Here is a 17,018-nt window from a genome sequence, read left to right on the forward strand (position 1 = left end):
TAAAATTTATATGGAATCACAAAAGTCCCAGAATTGTCAAAGCAATCCTGAGGAAAAAAGAACAAAACTGGAGGCATAACCCTTCCAGACCTCACACTATACTACAAAGCTACAGTAATCAAAACATCATGGTATTGGCTCAAAACAGACATACAGATCAATGCAAGAGAATAGAGACCTGGAAATAAACCCACACACCTTTGGTCAATTAATCTATGACAAAGGAAGCAAGAATATACAATGGAGAAAAGACAGTCTTTTCAATAAGTGGTGTTGGGAAAGCGGGACAGCTACATGTAAATCAATGAAATTAGAACACTTCGTCATACCATACACAAAAATAAACTCAAAATGGATTAAAGACCTACATGTAAGGCCAGACACTATCAAACTCTTAGAGGAAAACATAGGCAGAACACTCTATGACCTAAATCACAGCAAGATCCTTTTTGACCCACCTCCTAGAGAAATGGAAATAAAAACAAAAATAAACAAATGGGACCTAATGAAACTTCAAAGCTTTTGCACAGCAAAGGAAACCATAAACAAGACCAAAAGACAACCCTCAGAATGGGAGGAAATATTTGCAAATGAAGCAACTGACAAAGGATTAATCTCCAAAATTTACAAGCAGCTCATGCAGCTCAATATCAAAAAAACAAACAACCCAATGCAAAAATGGGCAGAAGACCTAAATAGACATTTCTCCAAAGAAGATATACAGATTGCCAACAAACACATGAAAGAATGCTCAACATCATTAATCATTAGAGAAATGCAAATCAAAACTACAATGAGGTATCATCTCACACTGGTCAGAATGGCCATCACCAAAAAATCTACAAACAAATGCTGGAGAGGGTGTGGAGAAAAGGGAACCCTCCTACACTGTTGGTGGGAATGTAAATTGGTGCAGCCACTATGGAAAACAGTATGGAGATTCCTTAAAAAACTAAAAATAGAGCTACCATATGACCCAGCAATCCGCTCCTGAGTATATATCCAGAAAAGATGAAAACTCGAATTCAAAAATATACATGTACCCCAATGTTCATAGCAGCACTATTTACAATAGCCAAGACACGGTAACAACTGAAGTGCCCATCAACAGACAACTGGTTTAAGAAGATCTGGTTATCATATATAGAATAGAATATTACTCAGCCATAAAAAAGAATGAAATATTGCCATCTGTGGCAACATGGATGGACCTAGAGATTATTATACTTAGTGAAGTAAGTCAGACAGAGAAAGACAAGTATTACATGATATCACTTATATGTGGAATTTAAAAAGTAATACCAATGAATCTATATACAAAACAGAAACAGACTCACAGACATAGAAAACAAACTTATGGTTACCAAAGGGGAAAGGGAGGGTGGGAGGGATAAATTAGGAGTATGGGATTAACGGATACAAACTACTATACATAAAATAGATAAGCAAAAAGGATTTACTGTGTAGCAAAAGGAACTATATTCAATATCTTGTAATAACATATAATGGAAAATAATCTGAAAATATATATATATAACTGAATTCCTTTGCTGTATACCTGAAACAATCACAATTTTGTAAATCAAATTTAATTTAAAAAAATTGTGAAAGTTCCTAACACAGTTCTTAACAAAGATACTATTAAATGGCCGCTTTGTGCCAGGCACTATGCCAGCTGCTGGGGATATGAAGATGAATAAGACAGCCTTCCTACTCTTGGGAGCTTCAGTCTAAAGGAGCTACACAAAGTATTTGTGACGGGGCACATGGTACTGCGAAGCTCAGAGTAGGTGCTCTATAAACATTGAACCTAAATTTTATAACACTTTACAGTTTACAAAGCACTTTCATGAACATTATCCTATTTGAAACAATGGGTACCATAAATTTTACAAGAATAAACAAAGGTCTTAGGCATTCAGCAGAGGGAGGGATGATCTTTTGTGATGAGTAAGCATGACTTCATGGGAAAGATGGAATTTTAGTTGCGTTTCAGAATACAGATGGATTTTGACAGGAGTGAAAGATGGAAGGGTGGGAGTTTTAGAAGACAGAGAAATACGCAAGCAAAAGATTGTCCTCCGTAATTCCGTATCACTTTTTTATCTGTGTTCACAAACCATATGTTTATATATTCCCTCTGGAATACTGCCGAATCTTGATATCTGTAATTTTTGGAATCTACCCTTACTGGCCTTTGAAAATCTGGAAAACCTTTTTTTATTCATCTTTAATTTTCAGGCACATGATTCATGAATTCTGATGATTACTAATGGAAATTACATGACAGTATTCATTTATTCACAAATACTTATTGAAACCTTGATATGCTCAAGGCCTTGTCCCTGGCAGTCCGGGGCCTACTAAGATGAACTATGTATACAAGCAACTACCCCACAAAGCAGAGAGCTGTAAGTGCCCTAACGGAGCTGAAGCTGGATTTACACTAGGAGGGCTGAGAGGAGAGGGATCATCTGCAGCGGGGTTTTTTTGTTTGTTTTCTGTTTTGTTTTCCAGTTCTCCTCCTACAAGTCATTCATCTGACTTTCGAGATTTGATCTTATAAAAAAAAAGATTAACTGTTCTTTTACAACCTCCTCTTCCGGATTACTTGCAGGGTTTGTTGTGACCGGTTCAACTCGAATGTCTTTCTCTTTACCAGAAGACTGAGGCAATTTAGGAGCCGAATGACTGCTGACTCTCTGCCCTCAGGTTCAGTACTCACCATACATTGTCTCGAGGGACTTTACTCAGGCCTGTACTTTCTTGTTCTGAATATTCTTTAAAGTATCTTGTATTGTGTTTAGCATATTTGCAATATCCACCTGACTTTAGCCTTTGAAGCGTAGCCTTAGGCAGGAAGGCCCAGGAAGAGTTACGGCTCTTTGTGACGCACTATCCCATCCTGCCTGTCAGTTTTTCTAACCCTCAGGATGGCCCTGAAGGATGGAACATCTTATCAATGTAAAACTGTTATGGAGATTCTGACCCTCTAAAAGAATAATTTATCCAAGGTCTCAGAGCTCAAAAGTGGTAGACCTTGGATTTGAACATCGTTATTTCTGACCTCAAAGCCCATGCTTTTCCCACCACAACGTATTAACCGTGATAAAGTGTATTTTAAAATTCATCTTCCTGGTTTTGTAAAATTCTTTAAAAAAATCTCAGTTCACCGAAGTTTCCTGTTCAGGCTCATGGATTTCAGGCGCTCAACGAGCATCTATTTGCCATTCAAAGCCTAGAATCATTATCTGCCTTCTTCGGTATCCTCGTTTATTCATTACCGGGATCATTTATAACTTTATAGTCATAGTTATTCTCCTGGTGTCTGCCTATTGGCTTTCTGAAATTTCTCACTGTGCTTGTTGACAATGGCTAGAATTCCCTTTTATCATAGTTTTTGAATTCCAAGATGACAATCTCCCATTTTTTTTTCTTAATGGGCAGGAGGAGGAGGGAAGCGCAGGACAAAAGAAAATGGTTTAGTTAACTGGGGATTGTTTTACTGTATCTTTCCGTCAGACGTTTAGCTATCTTGTAAAATTTATTGTTCCTGCTTGGCAACTCCAGAAGCTAACAAAGCAGCAAGATCAATACAAAACCTGGTCAGTAAGTAAAACAACAAGGCGCGTAGCCCCGCCTCCATAACCACGCCCGGGAGGCGGGGCCGCGCTCGCGGCGCTCCGGACTTATAGGCCACCCGGAAGGCGCGCGGGGCCTTGGCGGTGCACTGAGCAGGCCCTCGCCGCGACCCCGGGCGTCAGGCAGGCGCAGCGTCAGCCCGCCCCCAGTCTTGGAGCTTCCCTCTTGTGGCCGCTGCCGTGCGGCCTGCGTCGCCTCCCGTAGTTATCCGATCGGCTATGGCCGCTCGTCTCCTGCGTGTCGCCTCCGCCGCCCTCGGCGACACAGCCGGCCGGTGGCTGCTCCTCGCCGGACCCCGCGAGGGAGCCGGCGGCCTCCGGCGGAGCCGGGGGCAGGGCAGGAGCGCCAGGCCGGGCCTGGGCGGCGGCGCAGCGGCGGCGACGCGTACGCTGAGCGTGTCGGCGCGCGCGCAGAGCAGGTGAGGCGCGGGGGGCGCGTGGGCGTTGGGTCCCTGGCAGAACGGCCGCGCTCCTTCCGCCAGCTTTCCGGTTCAGTCGGCTTCTCCCGTCTACCGCGTGCGGGCCACACGCCCGGCCCCGCCCGCCTCTTGCTCCGCCTTCTCCGTGTCCCTGGCTGGTCGCTCGGTGTGGTCGCGGCCTCCTTGCCTTACCGCTAACAAGTTGCCTTTCAGGTCCACTGACGCCTGGCGGGGAATGGGGGCCCGGGACCCCCGATCTCCTTGTCCCAGTGGCTCCTGTACCTTCAGGAAAGCAGGGCACTTTGCTGCCGCTGGTTCTCCGTGCGGTTTGGCGAGGATCTAACCTTTGCTATGCCCGAAACCGCGGTGACCTTCGTAAGATGCGCCCCGTTCGTGTCCTGGCCTACAGTTTCTTATCGTGCCTTCCTCCTGCTAGGTCAGGACGTTCTGTCTCCAAGTCCGTGTCCATTTAGGATACACCCGCTCCGTCCCCGAGCTTCCCTGGGTGCTCTCTTCTGGTTGCTGTCGGGGTAAAAGCCCCTGCGTTGGACTGGCAAGGCAGGGTTTTAAACTGGGCTTTGACACTTAGTGTCCAGTTTGTCTGACGTCAGTGGAGGATAACAGTCGTGTCGGCCTCACAGGATTATTTGAAGAACAAATGAGAGCATACAGGTAATGCAGGGAGTCTTGTGTCTGGACCGTAGCGAGGACTCAGTAGGTCCCGCCTGTTAGCATCAGCTGCCTCCTAGGCTCACAGCGTTGTGTTTTGTATTAAGTGTCAAAAGAGGTGAGAGAAAATTTGCCCAAAATGTGTTGCAGTCTTATATTATTGGGCAGATTCGTTTTTCAAAGACAGAATCCCCTTAGATACAGTAGAGATGAAATTTCCTCATAATTTCAGAGTATAGCACTGTGTTGGCGCCTTATATAATGCAAGTCTTTGACTCCCTGCTGTTGTGTAGCAGCAAGAAGGAGCTGCAGGGAGAAAGGGTTGGATGTGTATTCCTCTCTAGTTTCTTCTTCATGAGGTTCCTGAGAATAGGGTGGAGTTGTTACTCATCTTTTCCCCTGTAATCCCATAATATAGTGGGTGCTCAATACATTTTGTTGCCTGAACTGCGAGGGAGATAATGGGGAAGGCAAGCAGGGGTTATTTGTCCCTGTTTCCGTTACACTTTCCTGTCTTTGACCTTCCTCTGCCTGGATGCCTTGTTTTCTGCACCGTATGCTTTCTTGAAACTTTGTGTATAAATTGGGACATATGTTGAACATATTTGTGTAACTAGTATTTAAAGGAACATGATTGCTTTTGTAAATGGGAATTATCTCCCCCAAAGTTACTGTTTGAATTGGTACATCAGGTTGTCTTAAAGGGAAGCACATCTGTCTGTTCCCTTATAAACCTGCTTTCCCCCTCATTGGCACCGTTTCCATTGGTGGCCTGTGCTTCCTATCACAGACTTTGGAGCTACAACAAGGTTTTCTGACTCTTATTATCTAAGACTTATGCTATCCAATATGGTCACTACTAACCACATGTAGTCATTTAAGTTTAAGATAATTAAAGTTAAAATAAATTAAAGAATCATTTTCCCAGTTCCACTGGCCACATTTCAAGTACTGGATAACCACACGTGGCTAGTAGCTACTGTCTGGGACATCACAGCTATAGAACATCTCTGTTATTGCACAAAGTTTGGACAGAACAGTCCAGAAGCTGTAGTTCTGACTTTGAAGTTTAACATTTAGATAAGCTTTCAGTAATTGAGAGTCGAAAAACTCCTTTTACTCCAAAATACCCTGATGTAGTACTTGATATTTTGTAGTGATTTAGGTTGCAAAGGGCTTTCACATGTATTATTTCCCTTGACTCTTAAGAAAATCCTCTGAGATAGGTGAGGTAGATAAACGAGAATAAAAATTTATATTAAGTAGCATGCAAAACTAAGACTAGAACTCACATAGTTTCTGTTTGTTTTTTGAGCACCATTAGAGTTGATAATTCTTTAGCCCATAGGGTCATTTGGAAGAGTTAAGGTGGCTATGGAAGTGGGGAGCCCTAGACGGGGCCCTTTTCTTGGACCAACTACCCCAGGCTACCCCGCATAGTGAAAGGGTGGGCATCAGCAACCATAACTCCTCTCCCTATTAGAAGTCTGTTAAGAGCTTTACCACAGCAGCCCCTGGACAGCTTTGTCAAAATATCTGCTGTGGTTGAGCGGAATAAATGGCGGTGCATAAAGGGTAACAAGTGAAGAAAATAGTTGTTTGTGCTGCTGGCTGATTCATTGATGATGATAGAGGATTTAGAAGCATCCTAATTATTTCCCAGTGCATGAAATCTTATCCTTTTTGGGAACAGCTAGAAGCTTTTTGCTAGTTCTTAGAATTGGGGAAGAAAACTATACAAAGCCCACAAATACCACTTGTTAATAGTGAATGGATAAAGTTACCTGGATAAAGTACATGTGTATAATGCTTTAAGGAACAAAATGTTTCCACAAACTTTCTCTCCTTTAATTCTCTCAGCAGCTTGGTGAAGTCACTGTTATTGCCATTTTACCCATGGTCACCCAATGAGTACACGTATGTCAGAACCAGGGCTAGAATCTACGTGTTCTGACTCTTACATCTTATATTCCATACTTTCTCAGCTGCAAAATTACTTTTTCTCTCTCATTTCTGCTTCCTCTCCTGTTCTTTGATAAACCTATTATTACTCTTACTCTACAGTTTTTTTCTGGGGCTGTACACCTTTTTAAATATGTAGCAGCAGTTCAGGCTCCTTAACAAAAGGACCGGGGCTTTAAATAAAGTTATCAATCAGTGTTTGTTGAGCTCTACAGTATGTTAGGAATTTTGCATATGTTGTCAAAACTATGAGAGAAATGTTACCCTGATTTTACAGACGAGGAGTCTGACGTCAGAGTTGCAATTCCTTGGCTGCAGCTCAGCTCGAGAGTGCTGCAGAAGAGCAGCAGTGCCCAAACCTCCGGCCTTCAGTAGTGTGTATAAATGATGGAATTCTTTCTGCTGTACTTCTTGTACCTTAGGCTACCAGGCATTTTTGGATGTCAAATCTCTAGGCTTCTGCAGGGCTCAGACCCATATTTCCATCAGGCTTCTGGACCTTTGCGTCTGTTTATTATTAAATCATACAGGTCTAAAGTTGAACTCATTTGCAGTCTTCCCCAAAGCTCCTTCTCCTCCTAAGTTAACCTTAAGTTAAACTATACTCCCTCATTGCCCGCGCTAGAAATTTCAACATTATTTCTTCCCTCTCCAAAACCTTTTAATTCTGCCTCCTGAATATCTCTTAAATCAGTGTCTCCTACATCCTTGCTTTGTGTATGCCCTTTCAATAACCTCCAGTGTGGTCCCCGTGCCTCCAGAGTATCTTCATTCCTAGTCACTTTTCTTCGAAAAAATGGCAGTTGCCTAGTTGAAAATCACGAATGTTTGGGAATACTTGCTTTAAAGCATTTTTTGCTACGAAAAGAAGTAGGAGAGCATATGCCCATTTAAGGGACATTCTCTCTCTCTTACACACACACACACACACACACACACCCACCCACCCACCCCTGATCAAAAATTTTAATTACTAGGATCCTCTTTTTTTCAGCATTGAGTTATCAAGGACGACATTATCTGATAAGGCCTCAGCTGCCTTGTTTGGGAAATGAGATGATGGACTTGGTAATTTGCAAGATATTTATAGCTCTGAAATTATGTAATTCTAGGTTTTACTTACACTAAACAACGTTTTCTTTGATGGACTATTACCGTCTATTGGCAGTAGTGAAAATTACAACTAATTCGTTTAAGCTGAAGTACATCTCTTCAATTGTGAGGTACAAATTTAAATGACCAGTAGTGGAGGATAAGTATCTAGTTGATAATATGATTTCTTTTCCCAAAGTTTGGACTGATGTTTGTGAGAAGGGTAAGAAATTTAAGTTAGTTAGCTAACTGATAACTAGCTGATAGATATCCTATAGTAATGAAACATGTAAGGAGGTATTATATTTATTTTCCCACATATTCAAACAAAGAAAACCTTTTTTCTAGTCCCTTTGTTTTTCGAGTACACTATATGGACCAAAATGAGATGTTCAAATACTCAGAAAACTATCAAACGGCTGGCTCTCAGCGACTGTACTTATCAGACACTTGCATAACAGTTGCCTTATCAATAGCAGAATGATTTGTTTTTAAAGCTCTCCACAACCGTCACCTAGTCTTTTAGGGACACATTCATAGAGACATTGTTTTTCAGAGAGCTATGTGAGAGCAAAACAAACTTCATGAGTGATAATGATTGCTAAGCATTTCATGTGACTGTGACCTGACAGTGACCACTGGGGGGAGACATACTACAGGTGGCCTTGATAGTGACGTACTTGCTATTTCCTTTAAGGTGGCAGAGCTTCCCTCCTGGTAGGTGGGTAGATAGATATGCCTCTGATTTGTGGTGTCTCCTTCCCAAATAAACTTGGGAAAGAAAAGAAAATACTGTAAAGGAGGATATTTGCACGCACACAGACACACACACAACCTATTTTTTTGACATTACAGGTTCTTAAAACAATTATTTTAAAGTATCTTTTGAAATTACTAAAAATAATAAAGGACTGCTTCCTTTTCCAGCTCAGAAGATAAAATAACAGTCCACTTTATAAACCGTGACGGTGAAACATTAACAAGCAAAGGAAAAGTTGGTGACACTCTACTAGATGTTGTGGTTGAAAATAATCTAGATATTGATGGTTTTGGTGAGTATGGAACATTCTTTAAAATTTATAAGTGAAACTATTGAATAGGTTTCAGCTTTGTTTTTTCGAAGAATTTTAACTAGAGTATGCTAAGTGAAATATTAAAATTCAGGATGTGTTAGTGTTATATTCTCACCTATAAAGAATAAGAGTGACACCGTGTTTCTCTTCTTTGAACATTTAATTAGCTATATGCCCCAAAGTCTGTTGCTTCATTACCTTATTGATTATGTGTGCAATGCAAAGCTGGGAGTAGGAAGTGGAATTGAAAGATATCAGGTTGAGATAATAAATGTCATATCACGGGGGTAGTTAAATCATTTTAAGTTAGTCTTTTTTTTTTTTAAACTTTTTATTTTGACATAATCTTAGACTTATAGAAAAGTTGCAAAAATAGTACAGAGAGTTTCTGTATAATCTTCACTCAGCTTCCCCTACTGTTAACAATTTATATAACCATAATACAATAATCAAAACGCAGAAATTAACATTGGTTCAATAACTAAAAAACTACAGATTTATAGAATTTTGCTAGCTTTTCCACTAATGTCTCTGTTTTGGGATTCAATCCAGGATCCCACATCGCATTTAGTTATCATATCTCCTTAGTCTCCTTCAGTCTGACCTTTCCTCAGTCTTGTTTTTCATGACCTTGATACTTTTGAAAAGTACTGGTAAGTATTTTGTAAAATGTTCCTCAATTTGGGTTTGACTGGTGTTTTCTTTCTCTCTTTTTTTTTAATTTAATTTTTAAAAAATTATTTTATTTATTTATTTATGTATGTCTGCGCCATGTGGCTCATGGGATCTTAGTTCTCAACTGGGGATTGAACCTGGGCCCTTGGCAGTGAAAGCATCGAGTCCTAACCACTGGACCGCCAGGGAATTCCCAGACTGGTGTTTTCTTAATTACATTGAGCTTATGCATTCTTTTTATTTTAAGTGAGTTTTATTTTACTTACGACTTTCTTATTTTATTTTTATTGAGATATAATTGACATGTTAGTTTCAGGTATACAACATAATGGTTTGATATTTGTATACACTGTGAAGTGATCACCTGAACAGTAAGTCCAGTTAGCATTCATCACCATACATAGTCTTGAACGTCAGCTCACCTTCCTAGAAAGGGTAATTAATCTACATCTTACTAGAGAAGGAAGTGTTTTGTTTAGAAAGTTTTCATTTCTAGGCTTTTGACCATATTCCTTAACCACTCACACAAAGCCCATGTCCTGGAAGCTGCCATCTTAGAGCTCAGGGATACACTGTATATCACTTGTCAGTTTTGCTCGAGCATTCTCTCTGTCTAGAACGGTGGTTCTTTAAGAGGGTTCCATCAGTGTCACTTGGGAAATGCACATTCTCAGGCCCCACTCCAGACCTACTGATTCAGAAAGTCTGGGGTGTGGCCCAGAAATGTGTGTTTTAACAAGCCCTCCATGTGATTTGGTTGCATGTTAAAGTTTGAGAACCATTGGTCTGCAGTCAGGTCCAAGGAGCATATCTGACTATTCTTCTTTCAAGGCACTGTTCACATTGCACTTATTTATTTATTTTTTTAAAATTTTATTATTATTATTTATTTATTTATTTTTGGCTGTGTTGGGTCTTCGTTTCTGTGCGAGGGCTTTCTCTAGTTGCAGCAAGCGGGGACCACTCTTCATCGCGGTGCGCGGGCCTCTCACTGTCGTGGCCTCTCTTGTTGCGGAGCACAGGCTCCAGACGCGCAGGCTCAGTAGTTGTGGCTCACGGGCCTAGTTGCTCCACGGCATGTGGGATCTTCCCAGACCAGGGCTCGAACCCGTGTCCCCTGCTTGGCAGGCAGATTCTCAACCACTGCGCCACCAGGGAAGCCCCCCACATTGCACTTTTAAGAACACTTTTCATATCAGAATTATTTCTCCTCCTCCATTCTCCCATGATATATTAAATATACTTCTCTATGTTAATATTCATCTCAGTTTTCCTTTTTAGAGGGAATATCCCTTTCCTTTATTAGAGTTTGTGCTTTTGGAAGACTGTTATCACTCAGATAACCAGAGTTGGCACTCAGTAATATTTGCTGAATTTCTGAATCTAATGTCAGTTTCAGGGATAACTGTAACAACTACCATTTGAGTGCATACTACATCCCAGCATGTGTTATCTATTATTGTAACAACTCTAAGAAGTAGATTTTTTTTTTTAACTTCTATTTTATAGATGAAGAAACTAAAGTTCAGAGAAATTAATGTTCCCTGGGTCATACAGGTAGAAAGTGAGAAGGCTAAGTTTCAAACCTAAGTCTCTCTAACTCCTCAACCTCTGCTTTTTCCTTTATGCCTTTTTCTCTAAGAAGCATCTTTCCTTTGTGAACACTTGTTACAGAAATTAGGTGATGAAATAGTTGATATAGTTCTAGTTTTAAGGAATTTTTTACTGTAATGCAGTGGTTCTTGACTAGGACTGAGTTTCAGAATTCTGCAGAACTTTAAAAAATGTTACATCCTTGATGGTAAGGGAGAGAGGGAAGTTGTGCAGGTATCCTTTTAAAAAGCTCCACCTGGTTCAGATCCATACCATGGTTAAGAACAACTAATTTATGGAAAAGAACCCATTGATAATTTATATATATATTCTATAAAATTTATATATAATTGATCTCCCTCATGAGTTCATATTCAGCAACACTTTTGACTAAGCTTGGTTTCTCTGAATTATTCTCTCACAAATGAAAGTATTACATTGCACAGTAATTGAGAATAGACTCTGGAATCAGACAAATTGTGGTTCATAAACCAACATTGTCACTTACTAGCTATGAGACCTGGAGCAAGCTACTTTACGTCTGTATGCCTCAGTTTCCTCTTCTGTAAAATAGGATTGTAATAGTTCTAACCTCATAGGGTTGTTAAAGATTAAATAGGATATTGGAACTGAAGTGCTTAGCATAGTGGCTACGTTGGTAAGAACAGTAGGATTTGTGACATTTTAACTTGCCCTGTTCGCCTTCTCCTCTCCCCAGTTCAACAGTAGCCTTAAAAACCAGCAGCCTTGTGGCCACTGGAGGGGCAAACTGGTTTGAGTTCCTCAGAAGGTCCCATCTCCAGAACGTTGTCACTTGTCTTGCAGCTTCTTAGAAAAGCTCCGTTCCAGGGAGTTGTTATTTGACCTGCCTCAGAGATTGCTCTGTGGGGAGGCTCTGTCCCTAGGACTTCCGTCTAAAATAATTACCTGCAGTTGTTGAACACTGTGCTCCCTGAGGCTGTGATGCCACTTGGAGCAAACAAGAGCCTGGCCAAAAATCTAGAAGGAAGATCTGGGGAACGAGATGTCTGTAGTGGGCTTTGAAATGCTTCAGGGATCTAGAAGGCCATGCACAAATGCAGGACTGTGTTTGTGCCCAGGAAAGACCCGACAGGGCCCCAGTCTCTCATCTCTGGCTGACTTTGAGGTCCCATGCAGGTGAAGGCCAAGACAGACATGTAGACTGCTTGAACGCTGAAGGTGCGCCTAATCACGCACCGAGCTCCTCAGCAAAGGGTAGAAGCCATATTGGTTCAGAGCACTGAAGGAAACCTCCATCCAGTCATCTAGCTGACCACTAAGCTCACTGAGTGGAGACATTGGTGGTCACATGCTACAGGGAATACAGACCTCAGAGTTAGTCTGGGAAAGTCACTAGAGAAACAAATAGCAGCAATAACAAAAACCAAAAAGCCAGCCACAGCAACAAACCCAGGGGAGACAGTGGTGATCTGACTTCCAGAGTTACCATATTATATTACTTAGAATGTCCACTTGGCAATAAAAAAATTCAAGACACCCAAAGAAACAGGAAAGTATGGTCCATACTCAGAAAAAAAAAAGCAGTCAATAGAGACTGTCCCCAAGGAGGCCCAGGTATTAGACTTACTAGACAAAGATGTTAAATCAGCTGTTATAAAAGTTCAGAGAGCTTAAGGAAAGTATGTGGAGATATTCTTGGGCCTTTGCACATCTGTGTGTGTGGACCCTGTTACCACTCTGTGTGAGGGTATATAAAAGAAATAGTGAACTTTGTTCCTGCCCGTGAGAAAGCTGATCTCTTGTGCTCTGGGAAGGCTAATGTGGAGGCTGTGAACCGGTAAATCTCTTTCTATAAATTTCTCCACAGAGTCCATCTCAGCTTTAGGAAAGGACATGTGTACTAGGCTGTTTACTGCAAAGATGTTTGTAACAGCGAAAGATTTGAAAGAAGCAAATGCCCATCAATAGAGGACTGATATATATAGTCCTACAAGGGGATACCATATGGCTGTGTTTAAAAGAGAAAAAAAATCTCTGAAAGGAGTCTTAAAAACAAGTATCAGTGATTACCTGTTGATAGGAGGGAGGCAGAGGGGAGACTTTAAGTGCTATGGTGTATTTAATCCATCTCTTTCTTTGGACATTTAGGTGGCTTCCAATTTTCAACTATTGTAAATAACCTGAAGATGAACATCCCCAGAAATACCTTTCTATGTTTATGTTCTATAATTTTCTTGCATTAAATTCCTGGGGATGGAATTACTTAGTAAAGTTTGTTTTATAAATTGTTTGCTCAAACTGTTTGCCTGTTTTTCAGATGAGGTATTGTTTATTTTCAGCCGTTAGGAAAGGCTCTTTAAATGTGCAAAAAAAAAAAATTAATTTTAAACATTTATTTGAAAGGTTTTTAACTTCTATTTTACATGAAGCTACATTCAGTAGCTACATAAAGTATTTTACATTACTTTATTTATAGTAGATAATTTTCATGAGTTGCTTTCCATTTCTTTGAAATAAAAGTGTAAGTATTTTGACCTTAATACTTGAAAGTATCTTTAAAATTTTTTAAAAGTATTTTTCTTTAATTTTTAAAAGGTATATATTGTAGTACACTGTTTTTCAAACTGCAGGTTGCAGCCATTTGTGGGTCATATAATCAACCTAATAGCTTTCAACTAGAATTTAAAGTAATTAAAAAGAACATGTAAAAACACACCATCTTTTGTATTATTCCATGAAATGCTTGTTTAGTTATTTTACAAAGTATATGTATACTAGGTTGTGATGTAAAATGGAACTCAAAATTTAAAACATTATTTTTGGAAGCCATTGGTTAGAATGATTAAGAATGGAGTCTTCCTGCCTGGATTTGTTCCCCAGCTCTGTCACTTTGCCAGCTTTGTGACCTTGGGTTAGGTCTCTAACCCCTTCATACCTTGTCTCCTTAAGGGTAAAATAGGAATTATGTTAGTATCTACCTCGTAAGGTTGCTGTAAAGATCCGATGTGTTTATCTAAGCAAGGCTAAATAGATGTTAGCTATTTTTGTTAACATAGTAATTACTACAGGCTCATTGTTCATTATAACAAATTTAAAAAGTACATTAAAAAAATCAGAACTTCCTATAGTTCTTTTTTTCTTTTGGTGGGGAGATTTTTTTTTTTGAATTTTTGAATTTTATTTTATTTATCTTTTTATACAGCAGGTTCTTATTAGTTATCCATTTTATACATATTAGTGTATATATGTCAATCCCAATCTCCCAATTAATCACACCACTACCCTCACCCCCCACCGCTTTCCCCCCTTGGTGTCCATACGTTTGTTCTCTACATCTGTGTCTCAATTTCTGCCCTGCAAACCGGTTCATCTGTACCATTTTCCTAGGTTCCACATATATGCGTTAATATACGATATTTGTTTTTCTCTTTCTGATTTACTTCACTCTGTATGACAGTCTCTAGATTCATCCATGTCTCTACAAATGACCCAATTTTGTTCCTTTTTATGGCTGAATAATATTCCATTGTATATATGTAACACATCTTCTTTATCCATCGTCTCTCGATGGGCATTTAGGTTGCTTCCATGACCTGGCTATTGTAAATAGTGCTGCAATGAACATTGGGGTGCATGTGTCTTTTTCAATTATGGTTTTCTCTGGGTATATGCCCAGTAGTGGGATTGCTGGGTCATATGGTAATTCTATTTTTACTTTTTTAAGGAACCTCCATACTGTTCTCCATAGTGGCTGTATCAATTTACATTCCCACCAACAGTGCAAGAGGGTTCCCTTTTCTCCACATCCTCTCCAGCATTTGTTGTTTGTAGATTTTCTGATGATGCCCATTCTAACTGGTGTGAGGTGATACCTCATTGTAGTTTTGATTTGCATTTCTCTAATAATTAGTGATGTTGAGCAGCTTTTCATGTGCTTCTTGGCCATCTGTATGTCTTCTTTGGAGAAATGTCTATTTAGGTCTTCTGCCCCTTTTTCGATTGGGTTGTTTGTTTTTTTAATATTGAGCTGCATGAGCTGTTTATATATTTTGGAGATTAATCCTTTGTCCATTGAAACGTTTGCAAATATTTTCTCATTCTGAGGGTTGTCTTTTCGTCTTGTTTGTAGTTTCCTTTGCTTTGCAAAGCTTTGAAGTTTCATTAGGTCCCATTTGTTTATTTTTGCTTTTATTTCCATTACTCTAGGAGGTGGATCAAAAAAGATCTTGCTGTGATTTATGTCAAAGAGTGTTCTTCCTATGTTTTCCTCTAAGAGTTTTATAGTGTCCAGTCTTACATTTATGTCTCTAATCCATTTTGAGTTTATTTTTATGTATGGTGTTAGGGAGTGTTCTAATTTCATTCTTTTACATATAGCTGTCCAGTTTTCCCAGCACCAATTTTTGAAGAGACTGTCTTTTCTCCATTGTATATCTTTGCCTCCTTTGTCATAGATTAGTTGACCATAGGTGCGTGGGTTTATCTCTGGGCTTTCTATCTTGTTCCATTGATCTATATTTCCATTTTTGTGCCAGTACCATATTGTCTTGATTACTGTAGCTTTGTAGTATAGTCTGAAGTCAGGGAGTCTGATTCCTCCAGCTCCGTTTTTTTCCCTCAAGACTGCTTTGGCTGCTTGGGTCTTTTGTGTCTCCATACAGATTTTGAGATTTTTTTGTTATAGTTCTGTAAAAAATGCCATTGGTAATTTGATAGGGATTGCATTGAATCTGTAGATTGCTTTGGGTAGTATAGTCATTTTCACAATATTGATTCTTCCAATCCAAGAACATGGTATATCTCTCCATCTGTTGGTATCATCTTTAATTTCTTTCATCAGTGTCTTGTAGTTTTCTGCATACAGGTCTTTTGTCTCCCTAGGTAGGTTTATTCCTAGGTATTTTATTCTTTTTGTTGCAGTGGTAAATGGGAGTATTTCCTTAATTTCTCTTTCAGATTTTTCATCATTAGTGTATAGGAGTGCAAGAGATTTCTGTGCATTAATTTTGTATCCTGCAACTTTACCAAATTTCATTGATTAGCTCTAGTAGTTTTCTGGTGGCATCTTTAAGATTCTCTATGTATAGTATCATGTCATCTGCAAACAGTGACAGTTTTACTTCTTTTCCAATTTGTATTCCTTTTATTTCTTTTTCTTCTCTGATTGCCATGGCTAGGACTTCCAAACCTATGTTGAATAATAGTGGTGAGAGTGGATGTCCTTGTCTTGTTCCTGATCTTAGAGGAAATGCTTTTAGTTTTTTACCATTGAGAATGATGTTTGCTGTGGGTTTGTCATATATGGCCTTTATTGTGTTGAGGTAGGTTCCCTCTATGCCCACTTTCTGGGGAGTTTTTATCATAAATGGGTATTGAATTTTGTCAAAAGCTTTTTGTGCATCTATTGAGATGATCATATGGTTTTTCTTCTTCAGTTTGTTAATGTGTATCACATTGATTGATTTGCATATACTGAAGAATCCTTGCATTCCTGGGATAAATCCCACTTGATCATGGTGTATGATCCTTTTAATGTGTTGTTGGATTCTGTTTGCTAGTCTTTTGTTGAGGATTTTTGCATCTATATTCATCAGTCATATTGGTCTGTAATTTTCTTTTTTTGTAGTATCTTTGTCTGATTTTGGTATCAGGGTGATGGTGGCCTCATAGAATGAGTTTGGGAGTGTTCCTTCCTCTGCAATTTTTTGGAAGAGTTTGAGAAGGATGGGTGTTAGCGCTTCTCTAAATGTTTGATAGAATTCACCTGTGAAGCCATCTGCCCTGGGCTTTTGTTTGTTGGAAGATTTTTAATCACAGTTTCAATTTCATTACTTGTGATGGGTCTGTTCATATTTTCTGTTTCTTCGTGGTTCAGTCATGGAAGGTTATACCTTTCTAAGAATTTGTCCATT

At 39.6% G+C, this 17,018-nt stretch overlaps 1 protein-coding gene across 2 annotated transcripts in view; it reads left to right on the forward strand.

Annotated features, from left to right (window-relative positions):
* Window positions 1–3,665: 3,665 nt before the first annotated feature.
* Window positions 3,666–17,018, forward strand: part of FDX1 (ferredoxin 1) — a 42,837-nt gene continuing 29,484 nt past the window's right edge. Inside the window, exons 1-2 of one of the 2 annotated variants that reach the window (XM_061203917.1) lie at window positions 3,666–4,060; window positions 8,711–8,835. In XM_061203917.1, coding sequence (XP_061059900.1) covers window positions 3,861–4,060; window positions 8,711–8,835 — 325 coding nt within the window. In that variant the 5' untranslated portion in view covers window positions 3,666–3,860. The remainder of the gene's footprint in view (window positions 4,061–8,710; window positions 8,836–17,018) is intronic. The other variant, XM_061203916.1, reaches the window with a different exon arrangement.

Source organism: Eubalaena glacialis, chromosome 10 (genome assembly GCF_028564815.1).
Source record: "Eubalaena glacialis isolate mEubGla1 chromosome 10, mEubGla1.1.hap2.+ XY, whole genome shotgun sequence".
Classification (NCBI taxonomy): domain Eukaryota; kingdom Metazoa; phylum Chordata; class Mammalia; order Artiodactyla; family Balaenidae; genus Eubalaena; species Eubalaena glacialis.